Source organism: Chelonia mydas, chromosome 23 (assembly GCF_015237465.2).
Source record: "Chelonia mydas isolate rCheMyd1 chromosome 23, rCheMyd1.pri.v2, whole genome shotgun sequence".
In the NCBI taxonomy this organism is placed as follows: Eukaryota; Metazoa; Chordata; order Testudines; family Cheloniidae; genus Chelonia; species Chelonia mydas.
The window spans coordinates 17,324,228-17,345,860 of NC_051263.2; the positions used below are offsets into that span (position 1 = coordinate 17,324,228).

General features: G+C 59.4%; 1 protein-coding gene across 1 annotated transcript; it reads right to left on the reverse strand.

Moving 5' to 3' along the window:
* Positions 1-670: 670 nt before the first annotated feature.
* Positions 671-21,092, reverse strand: NUCB1 (nucleobindin 1). The gene is made up of 13 exons (XM_037888676.2): positions 21,004-21,092; positions 18,713-18,839; positions 12,414-12,521; positions 11,336-11,468; positions 10,910-11,013; positions 10,278-10,463; positions 9,672-9,762; positions 8,968-9,026; positions 8,347-8,439; positions 3,806-3,895; positions 3,459-3,629; positions 2,888-2,999; positions 671-2,636 (listed from the first exon to the last, which is right to left on the reverse strand). Exons 2-13 carry the CDS (start codon positions 18,821-18,823, stop codon positions 2,539-2,541), a joined length of 1,356 nt encoding a protein of 451 aa, XP_037744604.1. The 5' UTR covers positions 18,824-18,839; positions 21,004-21,092; the 3' UTR covers positions 671-2,538.
* Positions 21,093-21,633: the final 541 nt, after the last annotated feature.

Here is a 21,633-nt window from a genome sequence, read left to right on the forward strand (position 1 = left end):
TCAACTGCCTTAGAGGGGTGGGGGAGCGGTGCCGGATTTCTGTGACCTGACCCAGGGGGAGGATCTGGCTGTTGATGAGTTTAGCATTCTCGTGACGCACAGAGACCAGCTGCAGCCCCAGGTGACTCATGGGCACAGGGTAGGAGTTTAAAGCTTTTCCCAAGGTCGGCCTGAGTCACTTATTACACATGCCTGAGCCTGTGGCTCCCTGCCCACCGATGACACGTGGAGCGGCGGGGCCAACCTCCTCCAGCACCTAGATGGGAGTTGAGCCCAAATCCAGCCCAGCTGTTTGTCCAAACAAGCCTTAAACCCCTCCCAGGCTCCCTCCCCACCTGCTCAGAAATTCAGGTCTGCTGCTGACCTCCCCTTAGAGCCAGAAAGTTTTTCCCTAAACTCCAACTGAAATTGCCCTGGGGGCCAATTAAGCTCCCACCTCCCCCTGGACCTGGAGGCCCCAGAACAGTCGTAAAGCCCTTCTCAGAACCCTGGAGCAGGATGGGGATGGGGGGGTCCCGTTGCTGTACCAGCAGGAATGGGGGTAAAATGTACATTGTGGCCCCACAGAAGGGGGGCAAAAAACCCAGCCCCTTTAAACCTTTTCATACTGAAATGTAAGCAAAGGAGATTGGAAGTGTCTGATCACAGGGAGCAAAAGTATTTTCTGAGGTGATTTAAGCAAGATTGGTTTTATTCCTTTAGGGGGAAAAATTGCATCTAAATTCCATTTGTAAACATAATATATTCACTGATAACATAAGACTGGTCAGACCAAAGGTCCATCTAGCCCCATATCCTGTCTACCAGCAGTGGCCCATGCCAGGTGCCCCAGAGGGAATGAACAGAACAGGGAATCCTCAAGTGATCCATTCCCAGTGACTGGCAAACAGAGGCTAGGGCCACCATCCCTGTCCAGCCTGGCTAATAGCCATTGATGGACCTTTCTGTTTTGAAGCCTGTTATAGTCTTGGCCTTCACAACATCCTGTGGCAAGGAGTTCCACAGGTTGACTGTGTGGGGGGAAAAAAATATTTTTTTTCATAGCATGGAAGAATCTCTCAGGATTTGCAGGGGGCAGCAGGATAACAAGGCAGGAACAGGTGGGAGTTTGGGTCCAGATTTAAAAAAAATAGTCCCACACAGGTTCCACCCCTTCACTTCACTCAGTAAACCAATTAAAAACTCACCCCCCCATCCCGGAAACAGCCTTTTCCCCACTCTCTCAGCTTCTTTGACATCCTTTGGAGCCCAGGACGGAGGATTCCAGTCTGTCGGACCCAGCACTGGCTAAAATCATCCCCCTGCGCCACCCACGAGCCCAAAAATGAGACCAGTTTATGTCTTAAATTATCCCTTTATGGGGGGAAAACAGTGAGGCGGAAAGACACAAATGACCCCTCCCTGTGCTACAGGGCAGAGACTGCAGATTTGGGAGACAGCAGAGCACCCCTAGAGCTGCTATGAGTCTGGGGGGGGGAGGGGGGAGTTGGGGAGAAACCAGGGGGCTGATCAGTTTCATTCCACAGCAGATGGGGAGCGCTGCTAGGGTGTCATGGGGTCTATCCCACAGCAGACCACCCGCAAACTTCTGCCAGGTCTAGGTCCTGTCCCTCCCACCCCCAGTCTCTCCCAAAATGCCCATGATTAGAACAATCTGTTGCCAAGTCCCATAATTTCTAACATGGGTCTGCTCCCGCCCTGCCCCTGGGCCGGTTGGGTCTGGGCCGGCTCAGGGGAAGCTACGCCCCCCCCAGGAAGCTCCACCCCCACATTTAACAAACCTGTTTCTATTGGTGTTAATACTGCATCTAGAATTTGATAGGGGGTGGGGGGAAGTCGTCAAGTAAACCCCACTCAGCTCACCAAGGCGGCCAGCGACTGAAGGATTTTAACGGGGGTTGTGGGGGGGTGTCTATCCCCCTGCGCTATAAACCCAGGGGCTCAGGACAATGCGGGGGGGAAGGGGTTTCGTCTATTTCATCGCCGCGACCAGCACAAGGGGGGAGGGGCGTGTAGTAAAGGGGGCAGTGAAAGGGAGGCCCACAAGCAATATGGAAACACGTGGGAGGTGAGAGAATTTGGGGGGCTCCCTGTCACCTCCAATCAAGACACACACCCACCCCCTCTTTGCCAAACCCCACGTGCTTCCCCATTCAAATGCCCCTCTCTCCCCGCTAGGAACATGGGGAGATGGGTTCTGTGGGTGGAGGCAGCAGCCAGGACCCACCCCCTAAAAGCAGGAGGCTTTTTGGGGAGGGAGGGAGGGGAAGCTGGGAAACGCCCCTACTGCAGTGCAGCACTATGGGGCAGGAAGGCAGCCCCCAGCTCCAACTGAGGCCCCTGATCCAAAAAACAGACAAGACTCAATGTCACCCCCCAGTGGCCAAAAAAGGGACTGCAGACAGCACAGCCTCTGGCCTGGATGCTATACTAGGACCCCAGCCCTGCGCCAGTGGGGAAGGAAGAAGGGTAGGACCCAGGAGAGGGAGGGGCAGGGCCAATATGAGGCCCCCACCCTTCTCCAGCTCACACAGGGTTTCACTGGATCTGGACTTCGGGCTGTGGTGGCGGCTCCTGATTCTGGGGAGGTTCCACGTGGTTCTGTTCAGGGGCTGGGGCTGCAGGTGCGGCCGGCTCTGGAACGGAGACAGGAGAAGGGGGGTTGGCACCAAGCAATTAGACCCTCACTTCCCCTCCCAGAGCGGAGAACCCAGGAGTCCTGGCTCCCAGCTCCCCCTGCTGTAACCACTAGACCCCACTCCCCTCCCTGAGCTGGGGAGAGAACCCAGGAGTCCTGGCTCCCAGCTTCCCCCGCTCTAACCACTAAACCCCTCTCCCCTCCCCAGAGCCAGGGAGAGAACCCAGGAGTCCTGAGCCTCCGTCTTACCTGCCGGGGCGGCGTGCGGGGCCTGAGCCTGGAATTTCAGCTCCTCCCCGGGGTCGGGAGCCACCGGTGCCTCCCCCTGCTGGGATTTCCTCTGTTCCATGTGCAGCACGGCCTGGGATGAGGGAGGAAAGGGTTAAGCCTGGGCCTGCTCCCACACTGGCCCCTGCTGATGGCGGAGGCGGGGCCGCCTTTACCCCACCCCCCCCCGGGATGGGAATTGCTGGTTTCTGCCCCCTTCCTGCCCCAAATACCCGCCCCCGGGGACAGATTCATGGGGGGAGGGGAGAGAGAGAGTGCATGCTCTGCTAATGGGGCAAGATACCCCCCACCCCCCCGGTGACAGCTGGGGGAGGAAAGAGGGGGCCAGCTGATCCCCCCACCCCATAATTCCCCACTCCCTGGGGGGCAGACACGTGGAAGGGGGGGCAGCCCCCGCCCCCTGCAGCGTCACTTCCCCAGGGGAGGGGGGGAATCCCCAACTTAGGCAGGAGAGGGGGGCCCAAAGCCGCTCTCCCTCCCGCAGCCCTCGGTGGACGGAGCAAGGCAGGGGGGGACCCCGCAGCGCCCCCACCTGCTGATACTCCTTCTTCTGGGCGTCCAGCCGGACCTGCTGCTCCTGCAGATCCTGGTGCTGGCGCCGCAGCTGCTCCGCCCGCCGGCCAAGCTCCGCCTCCTGGGCCGCGAGCTCCGCCTCGAACCGCTGCAGCTCCGCCTCCGAGTACACCTGGGTCTCGTCCACCGTCTGGGGGGCCGGGGGGGAGGGAGGTGAGAGCCGGGATCGACCCCCCACCCCCGCATTAGACAACACAGACTCCCCCACCCGGCTCCCCCCCCCCCCCCACAAGAGAGCCCGGCAACCCCAGAAGACACAGACCCCCAAATCTTTACTTCCCAGCTGCCCCCCACCCCGACACCCACCTCCCAGCCTCCGGCCTCGTTAAACTCCTTCTTCTCAGTGGATTTCAGGAATTCCTCCAGCGTCACCAGCCGGTCCTGGTTCAAGTCCACCTGGGGGGAGGAGGGGGGGAGAAAGAGAGAGATAAAGGGGTGAGATGGGGGTCTGGGCCCACCCAGAACTCCCCACCCCTCCCTCTGCCTCCCCATCCACCCCCCTTGTCTCCCATCCTGGGCCCCAACATGGTAATTTTCTGTGTAACTCTGTGCCCATCCCCCTGGCATTGTGGCTGCGTGTTGGTGGGGGGGGGGGTTGATTTTTCTCCCTGCCACATGGGAGACCAGAGCAGGTACTGGAGCCGGGGGCTGGATCGGGGAACCCCCAAAAACGGGAACCCCCCCCGGACGCGAGCATTACAGGGAGTACGGACAACGTGGATCACTCGCTGGAAAACGAGCCGGTGGCTTCTGAGCCGCGCTGATCCGACAGCTTGATCGAGAAACATCCCAGAGACGGGCAACATGCTGGGTACCCAGAGATGGATCTTTCTGGACTTCCCAGGATGCCGAGCTGCACTGAAAATGGACACGTACGACCCAACGAAGACGCTGCGACCCACTGATCTGCCGGCACCAGGGACTCCGACAGGCATCCGAGGCCAGGAACCAGCGCTACACACGTAAACTGCAGCAAACGGAGGGTGAAACGAACCTGATCCTCGCGTTGGGGTCACTTCAGATGCTGTTTCCGACAATCCAGGGACGGCGCAATAGATTTCAATTGTAGGAGGACAGAAATGGACGATCGACGCGTATTTAGGAGGGACGAGCGTGAGGGATATAAATAAAGCGCGGCTGGATCGCGAGGCCAACACCCTGTAAGACTTGAGCTTTGCCCGACTAGGCTGGAGAACGCTTGTCTGGGCGACCCTATGCCAGCGCCGTCGCCAGATGACAGAGAGAGACGTGCCAGCGGGCGAGGAGACGGCCAGGAAGCCTACTGGCCCACAACTGTAGCGTCACCGAACTTTCTGTCGCGCCGCACACGAAGACGTGAACAAGGACTAAGAGGCACAGAGCAACTACCTAGGGGGGAAAACGGGGCACCCCGCTATTTGTGGGGTGCAGGAGGCCAGATGAGGAAAAGGGGATGGACACCATCATGCATACGCATATGGTGTGGTCAGAATTACAAGAGAAAAGAGGGTCCCTCACTGGGAAGACCCGCGGGGAAACTCCCGGTTGGAATCGTCCCCAGTAGCGACAGAGATCTGGTGCCAGATCCATCGGCCCCGTGTCTCTCTTTGTTACAACTGGCGCGTGGGTCTCTGTCGGATTTCGTTGACAGCTTTTGCCACTTGGGTCCTTGACCTTCAGGCGGAACAGACAGAATCGGAAAAGCAGCTAAGAATTTTGGGCTATTGCAGAACCAGGCCTGGGACAATAGCAAACGGTCGATGAACAAGGCGGGACGCAGCCGCCCTCCCGCTTTACTGTTCAGAAACTGACTCGGAGACCGAACGGCGTCCAGGCAAGACCTCGAACATACAGCGGGGAAGACGAAATGCCCACCGCGGAGGTGCCGGGGCCCGCAGGATTGACACGCTTAGAAACCACGGTCAAGAGCACCTCACTGCTTCCTCTTCCTTCTTCTTTTCCCTTTACGCTGCTTCTCCTGGCTCTGCTCCGAGGCCCTCCTGTGGGGCCGAGCGCCTCACCCTGTCTTGGAAAGGAAGCGGAGAAACCTCATTTCCGCCGCTTGCACCTGCGATCTCGTCCCTTTCGGTCATTCCTCAAAGCTCACGCCCCGAGGATGGAGACCTAGAGCAACCTACAAACCGGGAGCTTCGTCCGGGAACTCGGTTCCTGCCACACCACCACAGATTGGTGCATCACCGCCGCCCCAATCCGCCGGTCGATGCCCCGCTCACCATCACTCCTGAACGCGACCCCTAGATACTCGAACTCAGCCACTAAGGACAGCTGCTCCCCCTGACTTGGGGACAGCCGTCCACTTTCATCCAGGAGAGGTGACACCAGTCAGCTCTGTGTTTTTGGGGAACCAGGGCACAGTATCTAGCCTGTCTGATTCATGAAAGACACCCCCACCACGAGTCTCTTCTTGAACCAAAACCGATCAGAGAAAAGGCTCGCAGAGAGCAGTGAAGGGCGGACGGGAGACACACCTAGACCCCTCCTGACAAGGGTGACAAGATGAAGACATCTCCATTAGCATACAGAATGGAAAACAGAGAACCGCCCTGAACTCTGGGACCCGAAAAGCAGGGACGCACTGCATCATGGGGGACCTCTGCTCTAAATGTTAATGAACCCACGCCTGCACACACCCAGCTCGGCCGTTATCAGACCAATTCTCGTGATAAATCCTTGACTGAGATCCAAAATACTGAAGCAGCCTAGTTGCACTGTGAGCTCCCTGGAAGAAACCACCACCCAGAGCCAAGCGTGATCAGCTCCGATTGTCTAGCCTAAAGAAAACCCTTGAGTCAGCAGTTTACCCAGAAACAGATCTAGTGTTCTCCCTTGAACATGGCGTTTTCTCTACAAAACCCCCTACCTACGCCCAAGTAAGGGTTCCGATGTATAGACCCAAAATCAGTTCCACTAGGACTCCATCATCTCCGACTGAGCGTGCTGGGGGCTCTGCCTGTCTCCTGCCCTCAGGACCCGCAGCTACCCCCCATCACCTGGGAACCCCAAACAGTTCAAGCTTCAGGGAGGGTGAGATTCCCCCCCCCCATTTCCTTTCTACCTCACCTTCACAAATGTATGTTATGTTGGTTTAGCTCTCCTTGAGTAGTTATCACTATTAGTCAATAAATAACTTTTATGGGGGGTTTTTGGTTTGTTTCTTTTGGTTTTTTCTCTCCTGCTGATAATAGCTCATCTTAATTAATTAGCCTCTTACAGTTTGTATGGCAACTTCCACCTTCTCTGTATGTATATATGTATCTTCCTACTATACGTTCCATTCTACACATCTGATGAAGTGGGCTGTAGCCCACGAAAGCTTATGCTCTAATAAATCTGTTAGTCTTTAAGGTGCCACAAGTCCTCCGGTTCTTTTTATGGTTAAGCTGGTTACTTCTCTCTCTCTCTGAACTTTACTCCTTTGTGTTCTCAGCTTCCCCCATTTACTCCGCAGCGACGCTTCTTTTACCGAAGCTAAAGATCCCTGTCGTGCCCACAAAGACTGTGCGGTTTGCTCCTCAAGTGGGTTACTGCCCCTACAATTGTGACTTGGAAGTGGGATAGGGACGTGTTAAACCCGTGGCACGTAGGGGGGGGGGGGCAGGGGGCAGCTGAAAGTGCTGCTTAACCCCACCCACGGAGTCCAGGGACATACGAGGGGATCAGCTTGGGAGGTGCTGATTGACTTGCTGCGTGTGGGGTGTGGTGTGGGTGTGTTCATCTATTCCTAGGGCTGGAGGAACCCAGCTCTGGGGAACCGAGGTCCTGCAGGGTAGCTCCACGGGGAGGGGGCTGGCAGAAGGAAGGACACACAAATGACACAAGCAGCATGTTAATAGCATTACAGGACCCGCCCTCCCCCCAGAAGAGTAACCCTACTAAACGAGCACACCCCAAAGTGACGGGCACATCTGGTAACAGAGGGCCACCGTCTGCAATTTGGAGGTGCTGATTCTCCAAAGCGGCTGGACGGGCCCGTCTCCCCCTTCGCTGTGTTGGTTTTGCCATTTAAGTTTGCAATCCGGGTCCGGGTGCCCCCCGGGGAGAGCAGCGCAGGGATCTGAACCCCTAAGGCTGCAGGCCGCGTAGACGCCTACATCTAAGATTTCCAACGGGGTCTGCACCCTGCAGCCAAACGGTTTTAGGGGTCCGCACAGGAAAGAAAGCGGCCCTGTATCAACTAAAGCTTCTGGTTTCTTTTTGCCAAAGAGAATTGCCTCCTTCGGGGCGGCGAAGCGGAGGGGAGAACCCCGGGTGGGTACAGGAGTGAAGAACGTGGGGTGACAGATTTTGGGGGGGGGCTGGAAGGGGTAGCTAAGCTGGGGGAAGGCAGGGCGGAACCTCAAGTTCTGAGACTCGGGGGATCCCCCAAATGGCCCAGCTAAGGTGACGAGGCAGGGCCCCCGGGGCGGCTCGTTGTTTGGGGGCCCCTCACAATGCCTCGTTCTGCGATAGCCCCTCCGCTGGTTCCCCTCGCGAGACGCCGTGGGGCAGAGAGGATTCAAACTGCACCCCCCCCCTCCTGAGAAGGGGGGACCGACGGACAATGGGCCGGCAAGACAGAGCCCTGGGCTCCCCCTGCCCCGGCTCCAGCAAACCCTGACTGGGGGGGGGGGCGGGGGCCTGCAGGGCTCTCCCAGGAACCTGGCTCGGTCGGCCCCGCTGTGGGAGACGCGCCCAGTGGCCGGCCCCGGGAGGGAGCGTGGGGGCAAGAGACAGTCCCCCAGGCCGGGGCATAGACCAGACATCGAATCCGGGACCCCCTACAATAGACTGAGGGCCAGGACCCCCACCCCCACCCCAGGGCCCTGCGGCCCTCCCCCCCCGCCACCAAGGCCGGGGGAGTCACTCACGTTCTTCATGACGTGCTCCCGCATGCGCAGCCTTTCCTCCTCCATCTCCAGCATGTCGTCCTCCTCGTTCCGGGGGTCGTAGACCTTCTCCAGCTGGGGGGGTGGGGGGGGGGGCAAGACACCTGATCAACCCCTGCCTGGCTGCTTCGCCCCGCCCACCCACCCCCAAGGCTCAGCCCCGTCCCCCCACCGCAGCCCGCAAGAGCCCCGCCCATTCCACCCCCCCTCACAGCTCTGCCCCGCCTGTCCCATCCCACCCAGCCTGCCCCCAGAGCTCAGCCCCCCCGCTCCTCAACCCCATCCCACTGCTATCCCCATAGCTTAGCTGCCCCCCACCCCCGCAAAAAAAAACATACAGACCCACAGAAGATCTGCCCTTCAGGACCTTCCTGTCCTTTGCCGCCAGCCACCCATCCCAGCTCCCTTCCCCTCCCACAAACACTCCCCCCCGTTTGCCGCCCCCGCTGTCCGACTACCCCTCCTGCCCCCGATGCGCACACCCCGCCCCCAGCACACCCACTCCCTTGGGGTCCAGGAGGAAGGATAATAGGGAGCCCTGGATTCCAGGCCCCGCCTGCCCAGAGGCCTTCACCCCCCCAAACCCCCCCCGAGGGAGCTCACCTCCTTGGTGAAAAGCGCTTCCAATTCTTGTTCGTCGAGAACCCCGTCGCTGTTCGTGTCTGCAACAGACGGGGGGTGAGCGCAGCTGGGGCAGGGGGATCTCCCCTCTAGGGGCCGCCGGCTCCCATCCGGCCCCAGGGCAGGGACTGGATGGCTCAGGGGGGCGGGGAAATGGGGCATGGGGCCTTTCTCCTCTAGGAGGCGCCAGCCCCACCTCGCTCTCCCCCAGTGACTCCCAACAGGTGACAAGTTTCCTAGTTCCCCAGGAGCCAGACGTCCCCGTGTCAAACCCCACACCCTGCCCCGCAGGGGGGCCAAGGGCTGAATACGCCAGGGCAGGGCTTGCGGGGGTTGTCAATTTCTCTCTACCCACTGTGGGGTGGGACGGCCGGCTCTGTGTGAAAATGCTGGGGGGAGAAGTGGCTTGGGGGGGCCTCCTTCCTACAGCCCCCTCCCTCCCCCCTGATTCCACTCCAAGGGGTCTAGTGTGTTACCAAACCTGACCCCCTCTGCCAGCCCCTAAATCCCTTGAACGGAGGACAGGATGTGCCCGATTCCCCTGAGGGGGACCTCCCCTGCAAGGGGCACTGCCCCCCGCATGGAGCAGGGAGCTGGGCAGAAGACTCTGGGTTTCCTGTGGCTGGGCGGGGTGGTATTGCAGGGTGGGGGGGGGGGGGGGGGGGAGCAGGAGATAGGCCCCTCACCGTGCAGTTTGAAGAAGGTCTTGGGGTTGAACTCGCTGGGGTCCAGCCCGTCTGTCTCCTCCCAGACTTCCTTGAGCTGATCTCGGCTGCCCTATAGGGGGCAGAGTCAAGGGGAGGAGGGGATAAAACCCAGGTCTCCTGGCTCCCAGCCCCCCACCTGCCAGTCGTCATTCAGGCTCTGCCCCCACTTGACTTCCCCCTGCAATTATTCCATATTTTCCAAGAGCTGGGGGAAAGGGGGGGCTAATTTCCCCAAGCCCATGACCAGAGACCACCTCCGCCCTCTGCAGCGGGAGTTCCGCAGATGAATTCAGCGTAAGCCTGGCCCTTGGCTCCGTGGCACCCTCTAGTGGCTCGTGTCCCTGTAGCTGGACAGAGGCAGGTGACCCCCCTCACCTCCCATCCCCCACAGCGGTGGGCTCTCTGGGGTAACCTCCCACCCCCCCAAGCAGGGAGTTCTGCAGATTAATGATGACTGTGACCCCTGCAGCAACAGGTCCTGCAGGCAAATGCATCCCCCCCACATACCTATACATCCTGCAGCAAGGAGTTCCCCAAGTAACTCCCATGTCCTGCTCTGCCCCCTGTCCAGCTGGGGGTCCTTACCGGCACGTTGATTTTGGGGTGCTCCTTGTGCTTCTGGCGCAGCTCCTGGAACCGGGCCTCCTCCGCCCGCCGCTTCTCCTCGTCCAGGGACTTGAGGTACTCGCGTCGCTCGTGCTCCTTCAGCATCTCGTATCGTTTGAATTCCTCGTGATGGGCCGCGTCGTAGTTCTCCAGGTCCTTGGTGGCCTGCAAGAGAGGCGGCTGTCAGCATGGAACCCAGGAGTCCTGGTTCCCAGGAGTCCCCCCACGCCCCCCCGCTCTCACCACTAGACCCCACTCCCCTCCCAGAGCCAGGGAGAGGACCCAGGAGTCCTGGCTCCCAGCCCCCCCTGCTCTGAGCCAACCACATCCTGTTCTCTCCACCCTTCCTTGGGAGCAGACTCACCTGCCCTCACCCTCTACCCCCCACCCCAGGCTGGTCGAGTCCAGTGGATCCAAGGGGACCCCCACGAGGGCGTTAAAGGGTTAACAGGAGGGGATTTCCCCGTGCGGGGACGGGGGCAGGTTCCCATCACTGTATGTGGGAAGAGGATGGCATGAACCACACCACCAACCCCCCAGCTGCCCCCTCCCCAGCCTGCCCCATCCCCCCCGAAGAATTGGTTCCTTCCCACCTCTCCCCCCGCACTCACCGCCTGGATGAGCAGCTCCAGGTCGCGGGCCTCGAAGGTGTGCTGGTTCTGGGGGTCCAGGTGCTCGAACTGTTTCAGCAGCCCCAGGTGATCGATCTGCACATCTGGGGGAGACATAGGGCAGGGAATGGGGCCCGGCGCCTGTCCCCTCTAGGGAGCACCAGCTCCCACTCCGCCATAGGGCAGGGACTGGCTGGCTCAGGGGGGCAGGGAATGGGGCTCGGGGCCTTTCCCTTCTGGGGGGTTCTGGCCCCCATCCTCCCTTGCTTAGGTGGGGAAACTGAGGCAGGGAGGGAAAGGTAAAAGTTTACCAGGTACCACTGACACAGCTGGGAAAAGTACCCAAGTTCTCCCAGCCCTCCCCCGCCCCACTAAAACCCTCTCCCCTCCCGGGGAAGGAACCCAGGCATCCGAGCTCCCACTCACTCTGTTCCATGGTTGCGTCCATCTTGGCCTTGAGCAGCATGCGGAGCCGGGAGACCTCCTGGCGCTTCAGCTCGTCCAGCTTCGTGCGGACGTGATGGCTCACGAAGTCCAGCTCCTTGCTCAGCTTCCCGCTCTGCCACGGAGAGAGGGGAGGAGCCGCTCTAAAGACACGCCCCCTTCCCCATGCCCCGCCCTCCCAGCCAACCCACCCTGGGGCCGGAAAAGACACGCCCCCTTCCCCATGCCCCGCCCTCCCAGCCAACCCACCCTGGGGCCGGAAAAGATACGCCCCCTTCCCCATGCCCCGCCCCCCCAGCCAGCCCACCCTGGGGCCGGAAAAGATACGCCCCCTTCCCCATGCCCCGCCCCCCCAGCCAACCCACCCTGGAGCAGGAAAAGACACGCCCCCTTTCCCATGCCCCGCCCCCCCAGCCAGCCCACCCTGGGGCCAGAAGAGACACGCCCCCTTCCCCATGCCCCGCCCTCCCAGCCAACCCACCCTGGAGCAGGAAAAGACACGCCCCCTTCCCCATGCCCCACCCCCCAGCCAGCCCACCCTGGGGCCGGAAAAGACACGCCCCCTTCCCCATGCCCCGCCCTCCCAGCCAACCCACCCTGGGGCCGGAAAAGACACACCCCCTTCCCCATGCCCAGCCCTCCCAGCCAACCCACCCTGGAGCAGGAAAAGACACGCCCCCTTTCCCATGCCCCGCCCCCCCCAGCCAGCCCACCCTGGGGCCGGAAAAGACACGCCCCCTTCCCCATGCCCCGCCCTCCCAGCCAACCCACCCTGGTGCCGGAAAAGACACGCCCCCTTCCCCATGCCCCGCCCTCCCAGCCAACCCACCCTGGTGCCGGAAAAGACATGCCCCCTTCCCCGTGCCCCGCCCTCCCAGCCAACCCACCCTGGAGCAGGAAAAGACACGCCCCCTTTCCCATGCCCCGCCCCCCAGCCAGCCTACCCTGGGGCCGGAAAAGACATGCCCCCTTTCCCATGCCCCGCCCCCCAGCCAGCCCACCCTGGGGCTGGATAGGGCGCCCCCCAGAGGGGAAAGGCCCCGCATCCCATCTCTCTCACCTTGATGTCTTCGGCGTTGGCCGCCTGCAGCTTCTCCCGGAAGTGGCTGTCCGTCTCCAGCACGTTGATCACCTCCTGCAGGTAGCGGTGGTAATACAGCCCCGTGTCCTGCCGAGGGACAGCGAGAGGTCAGGCCACGGGCCCCCCTGCCCCGGACCTGCCCCCCCATCTCCCCCAGGACACACTGAATCTGCCAGGGACGTACAGCGACCACATAACACGGTCACCCGTCCTGCTTCAGCTGACACCTTACTCGCACCATGAGGGGCTCGTAGCTGGGAGCCCGGACTCCTGGGTTCTCTCCCTGCTCTGTAAGGGGAGTGGGGTCTAGTGGTTAGAGCGGGGAGGGGGGCTAGGCCTCAGTTTCCCCATCTGTACATGATCCTCCCTTTGCCTAGTCAAGCTGTGGGGGGGGGGCTCAGCGCTACCATAATCCTCCCAAGAGGAGAGCCTTCACGATCCGCCTTCCCAGAACCCACCAGCCAAAACGTGACCATGCCCACAGCAGCCCTCCGGTGATGGAGCCCGACCCGGGCCTGAGAGGAGCCAGCGGCTGCCCTGACGCCGCTTGTTAATAAACACACCGGAGCTACCCGAGCCCCCTGGCTTCACTGGAGCTGGGCCCACGTCCCCCCAGGCCAACGCTGGTGTGTGATCTACAAGCTACATGTTAGCTCCTGTCCTGGGCTTGGTGGCGGGTGCGGGGGGGTCGGGGACAGGACTTCCGAGCTCCAGCGACCCCGAGAGCCGGGGTCTGGTTCAGCGTCAGGTAGCGCCGCCCCAGCCGACCAGGCAAAAGCCCTGGATCAGATAAAACGCAGTCCAGTGCTGAGGAACACCCTACTCCAGCCCTGTATTCAAACCACATTGGCAGGCCCGCAGGTGGTGCTGCCCACCTGCGCCTGCCGGGAATTTTCCGTCATCTTTTTCAGCAGGCCGCAGTCTGCCTCAGTTTCCCTCCGTACGCCGCAATGCTCGCCAGCAGGTGCAAAAGGGTTAATGCTGGTCCTGGAATACCGCGGGGGTGGGGGAAGGGGAGTCTTGGGTCTCATCTCAGGACCCCCGAACTGGGTGGGAGACGCCATTAAATTTTATTTATTAATGGATCGTGTGTCCTCTCCCTCTGGCCGCATTGATTCAGCCCAGAGAGAGACTTCTTCTCATTGCTGAGAGGCAGGTCTTGTCCGTAATTAATAAGCTAACGAGAGATGCTTCTAGCTTATCAGGAATTCCTGTCACCACTGTCTTCTGCCTTAAAGGCTTGATCATAGATCTTGTTTGTAACTGATGAAACTGAAACAAGGAATTGACCATAAGAACATAAGAGCGGCCAAACTGGGTCGGACCAAAGGTCCATCTAGCCCGGTATCCTGTCTGCCGACAGTGGCCAGTGCCAGGTGCCCCAGAGGGGATGAACAGAACAGGTCATCATCAAGTGATCCATCCCCTGTCGCCCATTCCCAGCGTCTGGCAAACAGAGGCCAGGGACACCATCCCTGTCCATCCTGGCTAATAGCCATCGATGGGCCTTTCCTCCACAAGCTTATCTAGAAAAAAGAAAAGGAGTACTTGTGGCACCTTAGAGACTAACCAATTTATTTGAGCATGAGCTTTCGTGAGCTACAGCTCACTTCATCGGATGCATACTGTGGAAACTGCAGAAGACATTATATGCACAGAGACCATGAAACAATACCTCCTCCCCCCCCACTCTCCTGCTGGTAATAGCTTATCTAAAGTGATCATCAAGTTGGGCCATTTCCAGCACAAATCCAGGTTTTCTCACCCTCCGCCTCCCCCCCCCCCACAAACTCACTCTCCTGCTGGTAATAGCCCATCCAAAGTGACCACTCTCTTCACAATGTGTATGATAATCAAGGTGGGCCATTTCCTGCACAAATCCAGGTTTTCTCACACACACCCCCCCACACACACACAAACTCACTCTCCTGCTGGTAATAGCCCATCCAAAGTGACCACTCTCTTCAGAATGTGTATGATAATCAAGGTGGGCCATTTCCTACAATGTGCATGATAATCAAGGTGGGCCATTTCCTACAATGTGCATGATAATCAAGGTGGGCCATTTCCAGCACAAATCCAGGTTTTCTCACCCTCCCCCCCCCCACACACACAAACTCACTCTCCTGCTGGCAATAGCTCATCCAAACTGACCACTCTCCCCACAATGTGCATGACAATCAAGGTGGGCCATTTCCAGCATAAATCCAAGTTTAACCAGAACGTCTGGGGGGGGGGGGGGGGGGGAGAGTAGGAAAAAACCCCGACCTGGGATATTCTATCTACTACCCAAGATCCATAAACCTGGAAATCCTGGGCGCCCCATCATCTCAGGCATTGGCACCCTGACAGCAGGATTGTCTGGCTATGTAGACTCCCTCCTCAGGCCCTACGCTACCAGCACTCCCAGCTACCTTCGAGACACCACTGACTTCCTGAGGAAACTACAATCCATCGGTGATCTTCCTGATAACACCATCCTGGCCGCTATGGATGTAGAAGCCCTCTACACCAACATTCCACACAAAGATGGACTACAAGCCGTCAAGAACACTATCCCCGATAATGTCACGGCTAACCTGGTGGCTGAACTTTGTGACTTTGTCCTTACCCATAACTATTTTACATTTGGGGAGAATGTATACCTTCAGATCAGCGGCACTGCTGTGGGTACCCGCATGGCCCCACAGTATGCCAACATTTTTATGGCTGATTTAGAACAACGCTTCCTCAGCTCTCGTCCCCTAACGCCCCTACTCTACTTGTGCTATATTGATGACATCTTCATCATCTGGACCCATGGAAAAGAAGCCCTTGAGGAATTCCACCATGATTTCAACAATTTCCATCCCATCATCAACCTCAGCCTGGTCCAGTCCACACAAGAGATCCACTTCCTGGACACTACAGTGCTAATAAGCGATGGTCACATAAACACCACCCTATACCAGAAACCTACTGACCACTATTCCTACCTACATGCCTCCAGCTTTCACCCTGACCACACCATACGATCCATCATCTACAGCCAAGCTCTGCGATACAACCGCATTTGCTCCAACCCCTCAGACAGAGACAAACACCTACAAGATCTCTATCAAGCATTCTTACAACTACAAGACCCACCTGCGGAAGTGAAGAAACAGATTGATAGAGCCAGAAGAGTTCCCAGAAGTCACCTACTACAGGACAGGCCTAACAAAGAAAATAACAGAATGACACTAGCCGTCACCTTCAGCCCCCAACTAAAACCCCTCCAACGCATTATCAGGGTCCTCCTGAAGGATGACCCAACACTCTCACAAATCTTGGGAGACAGGCCAGTCCTTGCCTACAGACAGCCCCCCAATCTGAAGCAAATACTCACCAACAACCACATACCACACAACAGAACCACTAACCCAGGAACCTATCCTTGCAACAAAGCCCGTTGCCAACTGTGCCCACGTATCTATTCAGGGGACACCATCACAGGGCCAAATCACATCAGCCACACTATCAGAGGCTCGTTCACCTGCACATCCACCAATGTGATATATGCCATCATGTGCCAGCAATGCCCCTCTGCCATGTACATTGGTCAAACTGGACAGTCTCTACGTAAAAGAATAAATGGACACAAATCAGATGTCAAGAATTATAACATTCATAAACCAGTCGGAGAACACTTCAATCTCTCTGGTCACGCAATCACAGACATGAAGGTCGCTATCTTACAACAAAAAAACTTCAAATCCAGACTCCAGCGAGAAACTGCTGAATTGGAATTCATTTGCAAATTGGATACTATTAATTTAGGCTTAAATAGAGACTGGGAGTGGCTAAGTCATTATGGAAGGTAGCCTATTTCCCCTTGTTTTTTCCTACCCCCCCCCCCCCCAGACGTTCTGGTTAAACTTGGATTTATGCTGGAAATGGCCCACCTTGATTCTCATGCACACTGTGGGGAGAGTGGTCAGTTTGGATGAGCTATTGCCAGCAGGAGAGTGAGTTTGTGGGGGGGGCGGGGGGGGGGGCGGAGGGTGAGAAAACCTGGATTTGTGCTGGAAATGGCCCAACTTGATGATCACTTTAGATAAGCTATTACCAGCAGGAGAGTGGGGTGGGAGGAGGTATTGTTTCATGGTCTCTGTGTATATAATGTCTTCTGCAGTTTCCACAGTATGCATCCGATGAAGTGAGCTGTAGCTCACGAAAGCTCATGCTCAAATAAATTGGTTAGTCTCTAAGGTGCCACAAGTACTCCTTTTCTTTTTGCGAATACAGACTAACACGGCTGTTACTCTGAAACCTAAACTTATCTAGTTCTTTTTTGAACCGTATTTTAGTCTTGGCCTTCACAATTTCCTGTGGCGAGGAGTTCCACAGGTTGACTGTGCATTGTGTGAAAAAATACTTCCTTTTGTTTGTTTTAAACCTGCTGTCTGTTCACTTCATGGGGTGACCCCTCGTTCTCGTGTTATGAGTAAACAACACGTCCTTATTTACTTTCTCCCCACCAGTCATGATTTTATAGACCTCGATCGTATCCCCCCTTAGGAGTCTCTTTTCCAAGCTGAAGAGTCCCAGTCTTATTAATCTCCCCTCATACGGCAGCCGTTCCAGACCCCTGATCATTTTTGTTGCCCTTCTCTGAGCCTTTTCCAATTCCAATCTATCTTTTTGGAGAAGGGGCGACCACATCTGCACGCAGTGTTCCAGATGTGGGCGTACCACGGATTTATACAGAGGCAACATGATATTTTCTGTCTGGTTATCTACCCCTTTCTTAATGATTCCCTTAATGATCAGATCGGTAATTGACAAGACGGGCAGGGAACATTCAGGTGTGTTCGGTAAGGAGGCGCGGTGGCAGGATCCAACTTTGGATCGTAAGCGGCGATTTCCCCGGACACACGGAAAACACCGGCGCTGTCGAGGCAAATCGAAACGCCCAGAGAGGTAAAGAGAGAGAGAAAACACTGCTGGGAAGCCTAGTACGGTTTGATTGAAGGCTATTTCCGTGGCCTGGTTCGCCACGCGACGTTGACCATGCGCGTCTTGACGCCTCGAAAGCTTTCCACTTTCCAAATTCCTAGCCCCCGTGAAAACAGACGTTGAGAAAAGCTGAAAATAGGCGTAAAGATAAACCCGGATTTTTGCTGCTGAAACGATCCATAAAAATCAAACCAGCCAAGCCGAGGCGTAATCCACGTAACAGTGGACCGATGTTTTCATTCACGTCTAAGCCGCTAAAAACCAACTACGGCAACAGCTGATCTCAGCAGCAACCAGATGTCCTTGGCTTATTGATTAGGTCAGTTGATCATTTTCAAACGAAGCTGCGAGCCAAAGCAACTTCCAAGGGGTTTCTTCCTCCCCAGCCAGCGTCCCCGGCGTGAATTTGGGGGAGTGCGTCAGAGCCGAGCTGAATTCGGGGGCCGCCGCGAGTCACGTGCATTTCCTCTGTGCGCCGGCCGGATGAAGAATTTATTTATTGTCTGACTTCAATCCTATTCCAGCCGAGTTAGTGGTCTTGTTAAATTCAAACACGCAGCCCCCTAAGTGGGGGGCCCTCAGCTTTCCAGCTGTAACACCCATAACAGGAAACCCTTCGATTTGTCTTCCCAGCACCCACAAGCTTGAATTTTCCCTTCGCCCTCACCCGGGGTGGGTGGGTGTGTGTGTTGGGAATCTGTTGTTTTTGACCGAACCGTTATTAGCCAGGGTCCCTAGCACCCGCCCAGTCTCTGGTTATTCCCCAAGAGAATCAGGGCCAAACCATGGGAGACTGCATCGGAAACCAGCGCTCCATCAAAGGAAGGGGTGGGAACCCGGGAGTGGGTGGCGCTGGGAGGGGGAGATCTGCCCCACACATTTAGGTCTCGTCGTGACCCCGTGACGAAGTGGGGGGGGGTGTCGCACTGAAGGGGGTTCACCCCAGGGACCGTATGGGGCCAAGAGTGGGCACGACCCGTGAGTCTGTGACACCCCCTAGCAGCTAAACTCCAATGCCTGAGAGGTTTTATAGAAAGAAGGCCGGGCTCGGGGAGAGGGAAGGCTCGGGCGGTGACCCATGCCTCAGTTTCCCCCCGTCTATAACATGGAGGAATAGCACTGCCCTAGCTCACAGGAGCGGAGTGAGTGTGAAAGATCCTGCGGGGCTCAGACACGAGGCCAGACGGGTACCCCAGACACACAGAAGCAACTCAGCCTTGGCGATAAGCCCGCGGAACTCCCTGCTACAAGGTGATGGAGCGACAACCAGTCCGAAAAGGGGCCACGACCTGGCCTCTTACCGGCGGTTCTGGGGGCGTCTCTTCCGCCTTCTTCTCTGCCTTGGGCCGGTCGATGGGCACAGACGCTGCGACGGCAAGCAGGGCAGTGGCCCAAAGCCAGGAGAGCTGCATGGTTTCTGGAGTTCGCCTGCAGAGAGTGGGGGAGGGGAAAGGCGGGTGGTTAGCAGGGGAGGGTCAGCTGGGGTGGGGGTCGGCTGTATGTGGGGTGGGGAATGAGCAGGGAATGGAAGGGGGTGTTACTGGGGTGGGGGGGATGCTGGAGCCCAGGGAGTGGGTCAGGGGGTCTCTGGGTGGGGAAACTCCCTGAAGCAGGGGGCCTCTGTGGGGTTCACCCCATTCTAAGATGTTAGGGGGCAGAGAGTACATGGGGTCCCTGTTCTGAGAAGGGGGGTCTCATTCTTGGGGGGATCCTTATATGGAATTCACTCCCAACTGCTGTGATGTTGGGGGGCAGGGGGTCCCAGTCCTGGGTGGTGGACAGAACAGGGTGTTACAGGGTGGGGGGGCCCAGGAGGAGGCTGGGGGGGGGGTCTCTCCGTGAGCAGGGGGCACCTGGAATATGTGGGGCTCACCCCCATCTGCTGTCTTATTGGGGGCAGAGAGAGAAGGGGGGTCCCTGTGCTGGGAGAGGATGAAGCTGCGGGGGGGGCACGTCAGAGGATCCTTCTCCAAAAGGGGTGGCTGCCTGGGGAAGTGGGGTCCCTGTGTGGGCTCACCCCCAACTCCGTCTCATGAGGGGAAACCCTAAATGGGGAACCCAGGGGTTGTGCTGGGATCTGAGGGGGGTCCCTGGGGTAAAGGGGAGGAAAAGACCCCCAAGACCAGGCAGGGGAGGAGCTGGGGGCAGGGGCAGGCTGGAAGGCAGGAGCCTGGGGGATCCCCTGGGATGGGAGAGATTGAGGGGGGGATCCCCGGTGGGCACTGGGGGATGGGGAAAATCTCAAGGGGGGCTGGAGGATCCCAAGGAGGGCTGAAGAGGGAGGTGAGCGGGGGGGCAGATCTCAGGGGTGAGGCGGGGGGATCCCCATGGAGGGCCCCAGGAGAAAACTGAGAGGGGAAAGCTGGGGGACAGACCCAGGGGGTGGCTGGAGAGAATCCCCCTGGAGATGGGGAGTAGAGGAGATGGGGGAGGGGAGGTGCTGGGGGGGGAATCCCCATGGAGTGAGGGAGGGGGAAGACCTCAGGGGGGAGGGGCAGGTCTTGGGGGTGGGCAGAGGGATTCCCATGGGGGATTGGGGGGAGAAGGAGAAGAGTGGAGGAGGAGGGGCTGGGGAGCAGATTCCAGAGGGATTCCCGGGGGGCAGAAGGAGAATCCAGGGGCTCCCAAGAGAGGAGGGAATGGGGGCTCCCTGGGGGTGGGGGCAGATCCTGGGGGGGGGGGAGGGGAATTCCCAGGGCGGGGGAGGGCAGATCCCAGAGATGGGGGGGAGGGGGATCCCCGGGGCGGGGGCAGAGCCCGGAAGGGGGGGGATGCCGGGGCTGGGGGCAGATCCTGGCGGTGGGGGGAGGGGAATTCCCGGGGGGGGGCAGATGCCGGCGGGGGGGGGGGGAGAGGGGAATTCCAGGGGGGATCCCTGGGGTGGGGGGCTGGGCCAGAGCCCGGAGGGGCGGGGGGGGGGACTCTCAGGGGAGATCCCCAGGGCGGGGGGGGGTGAAGCCGGGAGAGGGGATCCCGGGGGTGGGGCAGAGCCCAGCGGTGGGGGGAGGAGGGGGATCCCCGCGGGGGCAGAGCCCGGAAGGGGAGATCCCCGGGGCGGGGAGGGGCATTCCCGGGGGGATCTCTGGGGCGGGGGGGGGCAGAGCTGGGGGGGGAGGGGAATGCCCGGGGGGATCCCTGGGGCGGGGGGGGGGGCAGAGCCCGGATGGGTGGGGGGGGGGCAGAGCCCGGATGGGTGGGGAGGGGAATTCCCGGGGGGAGGGGATCTCTGGGGCGGGGGGGGGGCAGAGCTGGGGGGGGAGGGGAATGCCCCGGGGGATCCCTGGGGCGGGGGGGGCAGAGCCCGGGGGGGGGAGGGGAATTCCCGGGGGGATCTCTGGGGCGGGGGGGGGGGGCAGAGCTGGCGGGGGAGGGGAATGCCCGGGGGGATCCCTGGGGCGGGAGGGGGCAGAGCCCGGATGGGTGGGGGGGGGCAGAGCCCGGCAGGGGGGGGGAGGGGAATTCCTGGGGGGATCTCTGGGGCGGGGGGGGGGGGGCAGAGCTGGGGGGGGGAGGGGAATTCCCGGGGGGATCTCTGGGGCGGGGGGGGGGCAGAGCTGGGGGGGGGAGGGGTCTCGGTCTCGCCCGGACTCACGCTGCGGCCCCGCTCCCGCCTCCGGCTCCGGCTCCGCTCGACACAAGAGAGCAGCGGAAACGACGCTTCCTGCGGCCCGGATGCCCCGCCCCCTCGTTTGCATACAGAGCCCCGCCCTTCCGCGTATGCCCCACCCCCTCCGCGGCAAACCACGCCCCCTTCCCCCTCTTGCTCCGCGTTGTTTTCTCCCGGGCAGGCCACGCCCCCTGGGTGATACTTGCCCACCTAGCCACGCCCACTTGTCGAGATTTGCATGCACAGCCACGCCCCCTGCCCGCACCTGACTACTACACCCCGGGAAAGGGGCAAGAGAGAGTAAAGAGGCAACTGGGGTCAGAAGGGGGCGACTAGGGTAGAGGGGACAGGCCCCACCCCCATTCCCCCCCCCGCCAGCCCATCCCCCGCCCTGGGGCTGGGTGGGAGCCGGCGCCCCCTGGAGGGGAAAGGCCCTGTGCCCCATTCCCCGCCCCCCTGACCCAGCCAGTCCCTGCCCTGGGGCCAGATGGGAGCCGGTGCCCCCTAGAGGGGAAAGGCCCTGTGCCCCATTCCCTGCCCCCCCCCCGCCCCCCCACCAGCCAGTCCCTATAGAGGAAACCCAAGAGTCCTGGAGGGAATTCCCCTTCATCCTTT

What these genes read in the sequence shown, in the direction of transcription:
- NUCB1 (XM_037888676.2), bottom strand. Translation starts at nt 18,823, where the DNA reads ATGCAGCTCTCCTGGCTTTGGGCCACTGCCCTGCTTGCCGTCGCAGCG. An exon ending in GACCTTCTTCAAACTGCACG is followed by an intron (nt 9,027 to 9,671) that starts GTGAGGGGCCTA and finishes CGTCTGTTGCAG; the next exon opens with ACACGAACAGCGACGGGGTT. An exon ending in GGGAGCACGTCATGAAGAAC is followed by an intron (nt 3,896 to 8,346) that starts GTGAGTGACTCC and finishes TCCTCCCCCCAG; the next exon opens with GTGGACTTGAACCAGGACCG.